Here is a 9,722-nt window from a genome sequence, read left to right as displayed (position 1 = left end):
GCAAGTGTTTATGAAGGTGAAGCAGAACCACAGCCATTGGCCTGCAGCAGGAGACCAGACTTTCAGAGGCCCCACATGGAAAGATCAGGGCAGGCACTTGTTTGTATTGGGGAGAGGAATCAGCTCCTTTGAACAAAGCAATTGAGCTCCTTCTCTGCAGTTAAGTGCTGGGTGTTTCATTGCAATAAGGGGAGCTGCCCCGTTGGCACTGGCAGAGGTTCTGACCAGCAGGCAGGATGGGCACACCGGCCCCTGAGCTGTGTTAAATGCAGGGGCTGCACTGGTACGAAGGGCAGTGGTGGTGCTCCTGGGTCCCCTGCTGCTGCCTTGGCCTTCGGTACCAAAACCTTTCTGGTACATCACACAAGAGGTAGATACTCGGTGGCAGGATGGGATGCACACAATGGAGGGATGCTGTAGTAGTGCACAAGCTCAGGAATTCCTGTGAGGCTTTGGCCTCTGTGCAAGGAGCTGGATGGTGAAGCACCCCTGACCATACCAGGAACTAAGGAGGCTAAGGAGGAGGAACTGACCAAACCAAGGACTCCTGGTCCCTGAGTAAGGTGGGAAGTGAGAGCAGAGACAATCAGTCACCCCTTGAGAGCCTTCCCTTGATCATAATCCAAGCGGAACGGTACCATTGGTACTGAGTTTTGAGACATTTCTAGGAATTATTAACTCAAGTTGTGGCCAGGATGGAGATTAATGACTAAATTCAATCACCTTGTGACCCTGTTAATAGTGGTCCAAAGTGAAGCCCTTTGAGCTCTACTGGACCACGGCGGGCACTGAATGTCTCGTATGGTTTATTAGAGTCCTACTTCCACTTGTTCATCCAGCTGAGTCCAGGATGGGCAATCGCAGCCGTTCTCTCTGCTCCACATCTTCACACTGCTGTGTATGGACAGCTTGCCTTTCTGCATACTGCAGCCCCCTCCGGTCACCGTGCCACAAACCAGCTTCGGTGGGCATTGAGCACAGAGCTCTGGATGAACTGGCACAGACAGGGCACGCTGCTCTGCTCCAGGTGCCCCCCTGCCATGGCCCGGGGCAGCCGCCCGGTCACCAGGAGCCGGACATAGCATCCACTGAAGATGACCAGGAGCTGCTGGGCCATCACCTGGAACAAGCAATAAAGGAGTCGGAGGACAAGTAATGACACATTGAATGCCATTTGCTCCCTCATTCAAGGACTGTCCTTCTCTGAAAGGAACAGGACCGAAGCCAATGGCATACATAACTGTCCCAGATCCCTGTCTGGTCAGCAGCGCTGGCACACTGTCCCCATGGGGGTGTGACATGACCCCAACAGTGGGTGGCCAAGCAGCCAGACTGCTTGGGGACCTGCCTGCTCTGTCCTTGCCTCCGATTGCCTTGTTTTGCCTCTAGAGCTTCAACCTGCAGGGATGTCACCTGCACCAAATTCACTTAGTAACAGTGAGTGGAAAAATGTGAAATGAATCAAAATCATCCCATTTGAAGCTTCTTGCTGAGCAGGAATGAGGCCACGTTTGCTGCTCAGCATGGCACAAGTCTTTGAAAGCACATTCATAGAGGAGACAAAGGCTGGGCACATCCAGGCCTCGTCCCCAGCCTGAACAAAGACGCTGGGTCTCTGCACAGACGCCTGCCTTCCCAACAGGGACCCCTGGCCACCAGCAAGGCAAAGCCCAATCCTTTAATTCCTTAAGGATTAAGCACTAGCTGCTCAGTACTCATTAACTACTCAGCCCTGCTAGGGCTGGAGGCAGTGTGTATGGACCTCCAAGCTTCCAGTGATAAAGGAGGTGTCCTCCATGGCCAGAGGCTGCTGGGATGGGGTTTGGAATCAAAGGTGTCTGGAGATGCGATCTGGTACCTTTGCTCCTCGGGGTGGGATACTGGTTCTTACCTCTGGTGGGCCTTCAGGAACGAGGTGGAGCAGCTCATTGCATGTCACAGGCTCCTTATTTAGGTTCACCCCACTGGATAACAGAGGGGACTCCTCACGCGAAGCCTCCTCCTCCGTGCCCAGGTCAGGGGAAACCACTGCTTCCATAACCACACAGAGCTCATCCAGGCTGTGCCGCAGGGCCGGCTGGAAGAGAAACAGATTTTGGGGGCCTCCAGAGCCTGGAAGGCAGCGGTGCCTTGAGGACAGCCTTGATTTGCTCCTGCATGCTCTTAACTCCTAGGAGGTACCCCAAGAATAAAACACAGCAGCACTGCCCACAGACCATGGCCAGCTCTTAGAGCTGAGCGCCTTCATCCCACATCCCTGCTGCCATCAGCTGCCTCTTCAGTGACTTCTCCCAGCACAATGGTCACAGCCTGGCATGGAAAAACCTGTCTTTAAAATAGTCTTTAAAATCCAGATGAGTTATATCAGCCAATTCATGACGTGGTGTGTGATTGCCCACCTCCAACCTGCATCTGCAGCCATCCACGGTGATGGATGAGCCGCCTTGAGATTCCCAGGCTGTTGTGCCCCCTTCACCTCTCATCCCACAACCTTCCAGTGCAGGAGAACACAGGGTTTGTGTATTTATACAACCAAATGGAGGAAACAGTCCCTGAAGGCTGAGAGGACATCATTTTCATACAGTAAACCCAGCTCTTACTCCTCAGGCTATCTCGTTCATTTCAGGAGGACAGCTCAAGGCATTACTTATTTCAAGTTGTGACATGTGCTTTCCAGATTTGCCCTTGATTCTTGATGCCTTTCCTTCATTAAAGTCACACAGTTCATTACCCAGACACATACAGCACCTAAACAAATTCCTGCTGAACTGAGCACCAACAAATGCAGCTGATCCAGCTCCCAGTCTGCCCAGCTCCCAGTTCACAGCAAGGGATGCCCAGGAGGACACTCAGACACTTGGTCCACTTTGCCCAGCTCCATCCCACCCAAGCTGAGGCATCAGAGTGCCCTGCACAGGTCACCATGAGAGCTCGAGCATCATTTACCTCCCGGGTCCTCTGCAGGTCCCTGATGTGGGCTGATAAGGACTGGAGGCAGCGCTCCGGGCTGAAGTGCACAAACCACAGCTGGGATGGGTTGGTTAAGGAAGGAGTCTTTCCATGCTTCCCCCTCTGCAGCCCTCCCTGCGGATCAAGGTATGGATGGAACCGAGGCAGCTGGTGCTTGCGGGATGCCCAGGATACGCCCAGGAGCCACATAACATCACTGGGCCAATTTTAAGCTAAGCTAAAGGGGAAGGGCAGAGAAGGGGGAACATTGCCCCACATGGCAGCCAGTCCTCACACACCTTCTGCAGCCTAGTGCTGACACTGGGATAAACCAGGGCATTGCCCATCACTCATCTCAGAGGCCTTACATCTAAATATAGTGTCATGTTGACTTATCTCCCCTAACCCCCTTCCTGATTTCTTTCCTTTCATTCTAGGGGTTAATCCCATTTATTTTTATCAAAATCAACTGAATCCTCGGGCTGTTTTCTGCTTTCAGGCAGCTCTGGGACTGGTAGGTGAAGGTTCATTGGATTAGACCTCACTTACAGCGTACAACTATGGTGGTCAATAAAAACCATGAAATTCAGGTTCTCTTCTTGTTCCCTCCCCATTCTGCACAAGTTCACTCCCACCAGCCCTCCTGCAGCATTCCCTGTTCCCATTTCTGATCATGTGTTTCAGCCCTGGTCCCCCCTCCATTCATGCCTCTCTGTATACACGGGGTGGTGTGAAGTCCACCAGCATCTCTCACCTTCCTTTAACACTTCCATGCTGTCTTGAAACTCTTCTTTCCCCTAAGCCTTTTTCTAGTGCAGAAAAGGTATCTCTGAAAAGCACCAAATGAGCCCAGGGATGGAGACTTCAGTTTGCTCTGTGTTGGTTTCTTGTTGTTGGGTTTTTTTTTGCCATCGGCACATTGCTGTCACTCTGCTCATCTTAAGAATCATCACTGTCATGTGAGTATAATACACTTTCAGGAATAATTGTCTTGCCCAAAGGACTAATCCCACTTCAATCTTTTAATCGTATTATTCTCAATTACCCCTGGGCATAGCTTAATCCCCATTTATAGAACACAAAACCCCAATTTCTCATGCCATCCAATGGGAGAACAAATCCTAGACATCCCACCCCCTGGAAATCCTCATGGATCATAATATGAACAAATAGCTCCATATCATCAGCTCCCCAGCAGGGACACGAACAATTCCCTACAGAAAGGATACTTGTAGGATGCTGTGTGGCCCATCCAGGACATCTGTAATGCCCAGAATTAAACTGTGTTTGATAAAGACTTCATTGACAGCGGCCAGCCTCACGTCTGTGTTCACATTTATCTGTTAAAGAATGCAAGAGAAGTTAACATGCTCTGCAGCAGAAGTTGGGCCAGACCTCCAGAACCGTGTTCTCACTTCCATGCCACAGCAGTGCCCAAATAAAGGACTCCTGTCCTGCACCTCTGTGCACTCACACGTTTGCCAGGTTTCCCCTTAGAGGAATCATTGCAGAGCTGTCATTAGAGGCTTGCTCCAAAATCCATTCAGATCAGTGCAGAGACCCCTCTGGATTTTGGATCAAGCCTTCCCAATATTATTCTTCAGCTCACTCCTTAGAAATCTCCATACCCCTGTGATTCCTATGAACAAACGTTGACACTGACCAAGCAGTAGATGCTGCAGGCTGGTTGCCTCTCGTGCTAGCAGCATCTCCTCTTTTCCTTCTGCTGCCCAGTCTACCTTGGGTTAATGACTTTATTGCATCTCCTATGGGTTAGGAGCTGCCTGTTTGTTCTAGACCCGCTGCAGGGCAGTGTGGTGGGGTCTGGACCACGACCCTGTGGCTCCAGCAGCACAAGTGAATGAAGCTCTTAATGGCAACAGGAAGCCAAGAGCCACCACGAGAAGCAGGGCAGGAGCCAGCTCTGCTGGTGAGCTCCTGTGGCTTCCCACCAGCCGTGGGAGCATGAACCATGCCCTGCAACGGCTGCTTTATCTCCAAGAAGGAGTGATTTAGGCCATCCTACCCAGCTCCCACACCTACGTTTAGGTATTACAACACCTATCGTGGCTGCAAAACCTGATCTCCGAGTCTGCTGTAAAGTTGTGCCTTCCTTCCTCACATAACTATGCTCTTAGTACGTATCTAGCTGACAACCCGTGTCCCAGCACTCTGATGGGAGTAAGCCCTGCGCCCTGTGCCTGCACACAAGCAGCACCCTCTCACCTTCCTCTGGCGATGGTCAATAACCAGGATCACAACCACAGTGACTGCTACAGCAGCCAGGGTCACCAGCACGCTGGCCTCCCAGTAGCGTCCAAAGGAGCACAGCTGGACTGTGGTGTAAATGTTTGTCCAGAGAGACATGTAGAAAACCTGTGAAAACCCAGAGAAACAGACACGAACCGTGATTGAGAAAAGTCACAGAACCATGGAATGGTTTGTGCTGGAAGGGACCTTAAAGCTCCTCCAGCTCCAACCCCTGCCACGGGCAGGGACACCTTCCACTAGAGCAGCTTGCTCCAAGCCCCTGTGTCCAACCTGGCCTTGAACACTGCCAGGGATGGGGCAGCCACAGCTTCTCTGGGCACCCTGTGCCAGCGCCTCAGCACCCTCCCAGGGAAGAGCTTCTGCCTAAGAGCTCAGCTCAGTCTCCCCTCTGGCAGGTTAAAGCCATTCCCCTTGGCCTGTCCCTACAGGCCCTTGTCCCAAGCCCCTCTCCAGCTTTCCTGCAGCCCCTTCAGGCACTGGAGCTGCTCTCAGGTCTCCCCTTCAGGAGCCTTCTCTTCTCCAGGCTGCCCCAGCCCAGCTCTCTCAGCCTGGCTCCAGAGCAGAGCTGCTACAGCTCTCGCAGCAGCTCCTTGGCCTCCTCTAGGGTTCTCTTCCCTCCTCATGGGAAGAAGAAAAATCCACCAGTCCCTTCTCATAGGGCAATAGCTTGCCATAAATTGTCACATGAGATCTTCAGAGGGTGAAAAGGACAGAGTTGTGGGCTTTTTTTCCATTAATAGAGAAAAGAAAGGACTAGAAGGACTCTGCGCCCTAGTTTATTATAAAGAATTACCAGTCATCACAGAGTGAATTGTTAAGGATGATTCATACCTAGGAAGGATTTCACCTGAGTTATTCCATTCAGATAAGAAACACACTCACCAAGGCATATTGATAATACATCTAACAGTCCTTTCATTTAGAAAGCTCCTGTGTCAAAACACTCTAGGAGGTGCAGACACTACTTGATCACAGTAAATGGTGATGCTGACACTGGGGTCAAGGACTACGTTAAGGACTGACAAACCTGGCCTTTGCACAAAGGCAGGCAGAATTGAATTCAATTGGCCTTTACTTCGGAGAACATGTATTTGGGCAGGAGATTGCCTAGAAGCAAATACGACGTACAGAGCACAGCATGTCACAGCATCACCGTGTTACAGCATCATCCTGCACTAATGTAATGTATTTACACTAAACGGGTACTAAACCCACCAAAACACTGAGCACGAGTTCCTGCAATATTAGGGGAAGGAGGAGAAGACATTTATAATGGCTATCCCAAAAAAATCAATGCAGCTAAACAAAGGAGTCAGACTTTATCACATTATCAGCAGGCTGCAAAGTATCAGCCTTCTGGTAGGTGCTAATGGCTGGGGTCTCTGGAGGAGCTTTTCTCACCAGAAGAAGACTAGACAAACCCCTCAGGAATCAAAAGGTTTACTGGTCCTTTGGTTTGAATTAGCATTAGGACCAGAATCTCTACAGATGTTTAAGATCAAGTTAAAAAACAGCCTGTTATAGGTACAACTACCTCAGTATAGGCTGGTTATTCAGCCATCCCTTGGGGAGACTACCAGCAAGGGGTTGGAGATGGTGCCTTAACCTCCATCCACAGGAAATCTGTGCGCTGAGGTTTCCAAAGGAGTCCATTATAGTGTGAAAACCAGCACCTCCTCTCCACCTAGGCTTCTCTCCTTCCTTGGGCACAAGAACCCCAGCTGCAGGTCTTGAGAACCCCCCCCTTGTACTTACCACAGCAATGGCTATCTGGAATGCCCTGGAGTTGTAGAACATGTACCGTCTCACCTCAGGCTTCAGAACAGCATCCTGGATCAACCTTCTCCACTGCTCCGCCGCCACCTGCTCAGGGAGCAAGCAGAAAACTGGACCCACACCATAGTTTTGGGCTCCAAATCCCATCAAATCCTAGCCTGGGCAGTCATTATGGGCCAGGCTTCACTGCAGCTCAAACTGTGTCCCAGAGCACACCTCCAATCTCACCCATACAGCTACCACAGACCAAAACCTTGTGCTCTTGCTTCATTTGCAGTATTACCTCCCTGGAAAGTGCAGGGAAGGTCACAAGAGAAACCAGCTTTTCATGGCAAAGGATAGATCGTCCCAGGGATGCTCCAGCCCCTCAGAGTGACTTTCAAGCAGCTCAGTGTTGAATGGGTCTCTTCATGGTAGTTTAACCAAGATTACAGCTGATTAGCAGCCCATGGGAACAGACTGAAGTGGAATTGAAACAAGTGACTGTCAGAAGAACTAAGGCAGAGCTGTCTGTGATGTGGGTGCAGATGCAAATGATGCTGATCCCACTTGCGTTCACTCCTACAGGGTTCCCAGGGGGATAACACATGAGGAGCTTACCTGAACCCCAAGGGACTGGAGTTTCTCTGCACAAAGCTCCATATCAAAGGAGGTGGCTGAGCAGCTGTTGTCCATGCTGAGCACCATGAGCACCTGCCCATTGAGGGGTTCTGCAAGAGCCCAAAGGAGGCATGAGCATAGCTCTGGCATGGGTTTTGCTCCCAGCACAAGACAAAGAGAAGACTGAGGCGTTCAGACCACTCTGACCCAGAATCTCCCTTGGTCATCTCTAAGAACATCACAAGGAGCTTTGGAAGAAGCCTCATGTCCCCTGTAAAGAAACAGCCTACAGAAAGGGGGGACAACTCGAACACATTCAAGGAGTGAGGAGATAACTCTCTGATCATCAGCAGGGTAACACCTTGCCTCACTGATCCCTAACTGAAAGCACAATGGACACAAGCTGCTGGGTGTTCTGAGCTCCCTACCTCTTAGAGAGGTCCCCCATTGCCTGCCCACCCCATCCATCACAAGCCTGAGCAACCAAAGTGCTTCTCAACCATCACATTGGCAGGGATGTGGCTCACACTGAGCTCCCTCTAACATCCAGCTCCCTGCCCCAGCAGTGCTCCTGGGCAGCCTGGCTCTGCTCAAGGCTCTCAGCTCTGGTCTCAGCTCGGGCTGAGATCAGGGATGTGCTCTAGAGACCCAGGGTGCAGTCAGGAGCCTGGGATGAGTGAGGACAACCCGTCCTAGATTTGAAGAGCAGGTTGCTGGGAGCTGAGGCAGAGCCACCTCGGAGCAGCACGGGAGGGCTGTGATCTCCGGGCATCCCATCTGGCACACAGAGTTAACACGAGCAGTGCTGCACCAAGAGGAAGGGATGAGGGCTAAGGAAGTGCTTGCTCAGCCGAGCTCCTGTTTCACTGACGTTTCACCCAGCTTCACTTCCCCTTTGCAGATCCGGGGTCAGATCTGCAATGTGTCCCCTGGGGCTGCTCCTGCTGCTCTCCCTGATGCTGCGCCAGCTAAAACACAGTGTGTGCTCTCCTTTCCTTTCTCTCTCTCACATGTCCTTCATTCTCATCCTTTCTTCACTGCTCAGGAACAGGAGATGCCAGGTGAAACAAGGCAATTACATTACAATGGGGGTGTGACTGCATCGAGTCAAGATGAGAAGGGCAGATGCATCTGACACCTCCAGGATAACAAGGTCCTGTGTGCCTGCTGAGGTTTATTTCATCCGAGCAGTGGAGGCAGTGAGTATAAAGCAAGAATAAAAACAAATGGCCTCAGCCCTGGGCTTGACTGTCCTGTCCTCCTTTGGTCAGGATGCTCAGCACAAAAGTCTAGCAAGTTGGGTGCCAAACTGAGATACCCCAGTTCCAAAGAGGGGTTCAGCTCTTTGGTCTCTGCTGGAAAGACAAAAGCTGCTTCACCCCTGCAAAACCTGGGCACTAAGGAGGTGCCATGCACCCAGCAAGCAGAAAGGGTGCCCTGAATGGTGCAGGGAGGTGTCTGCGAGAACAGGCATTCACAGAGCTGCCTCCTGCCTCTGCACAGCACCTCAGGAGGCTTTGGAAGCAGTGCTGCAAGGAAAGAGCAAATTGCTATGGGCAAAAGGAGCCACTTGGAAAGCACAAGTGATGTTTCCCAAAGGTTTCTAGGGAAGAGGGCTTCCAGGATGCCGGGTTTCTATAGGTGGATGTCCATTCATTCCTGCATCTCGAGTTCCTCACTTACCTTTCACCCATTGCAGGGATCCTTCCTTTAAATCACTCTTACAGTAGAGGATGGAGGGCAGTGACCCGTTTTTCTCAGTTCCACCAGTTTGGCTTGCATGGGCCATGCTGAAGGTGCCTCTCCTGTGGGGACGGGGCTGCACTGTCACAAATCCAGCACTTTGTGTGTCTCTTATCTTCCACGGCTAAGAAACACGGCGTCAGCCCCAGGGCAGGTGGTTTGTTCTCCTGGCTGGGGAGCAGATTGTGAAATCCTCATTCGCACTCCCACTGATGGCTTCCTTGAGATCCTGCTTTCCATGGGCAACGAGGCATCTTCCAGCCCTGGAAAAGGGAAAAAGAACATCCCAGACCTTGCAGAGGCAGCAGGGAAAGGGTAACAGCACACACCGCTTGGGTGTATGCTGCTCTTTGGACACCGCTCCCATGGGATGTTATCACCAG

General features: G+C 51.4%; 1 protein-coding gene across 2 annotated transcripts; it reads right to left on the bottom strand.

Moving 5' to 3' along the window:
* Positions 1-809: 809 nt before the first annotated feature.
* Positions 810-9,435, bottom strand: TMEM268 (transmembrane protein 268). 2 transcript variants are annotated; one of them, XM_057405874.1, is made up of 8 exons: positions 9,280-9,435; positions 7,597-7,706; positions 6,976-7,083; positions 5,176-5,325; positions 4,179-4,289; positions 2,947-3,027; positions 1,892-2,077; positions 810-1,120 (listed from the first exon to the last, which is right to left on the bottom strand). In XM_057405874.1, the coding sequence occupies exons 1-8, from the start codon at positions 9,383-9,385 to the stop codon at positions 941-943; spliced, it is 1,032 nt and encodes a 343-aa protein (XP_057261857.1). In that variant the 5' UTR covers positions 9,386-9,435; the 3' UTR covers positions 810-940. The 2 variants fall into 2 exon arrangements, with proteins under 2 accessions (XP_057261857.1, XP_057261858.1); XM_057405875.1 differs by lacking the exons at positions 2,947-3,027; positions 4,179-4,289 and having other exon boundaries at positions 9,280-9,412.
* Positions 9,436-9,722: the final 287 nt, after the last annotated feature.

This window comes from Pezoporus wallicus, unplaced genomic scaffold, assembly GCF_028554395.1.
Source record: "Pezoporus wallicus isolate ANWC-B61680 ecotype Strahan unplaced genomic scaffold, APGP_CSIRO_Pwel_v1 contig_4684, whole genome shotgun sequence".
In the NCBI taxonomy this organism is placed as follows: Eukaryota; Metazoa; Chordata; class Aves; order Psittaciformes; family Psittacidae; genus Pezoporus; species Pezoporus wallicus.
The sequence above is the reverse complement of the archived record's forward strand: the minus strand, read 5'-3'. Positions and strand labels throughout refer to the sequence as shown.

Coding starts and splice junctions, on each gene's coding strand:
- TMEM268 (XM_057405874.1), bottom strand. CDS start 9,385: ATGGCCCATGCAAGCCAAACTGGTGGAACTGAGAAAAACGGGTCACTG. Junction 7,084..7,596: donor TCCAGTCCCTTGGGGTTCAG/GTAAGCTCCTCA, acceptor CTCCCTGAGCAG/GTGGCGGCGGAGCAGTGGAG. Junction 3,028..4,178: donor GGCCACACAGCATCCTACAA/GTATCCTTTCTG, acceptor AACCCATCCCAG/CTGTGGTTTGTGCACTTCAG.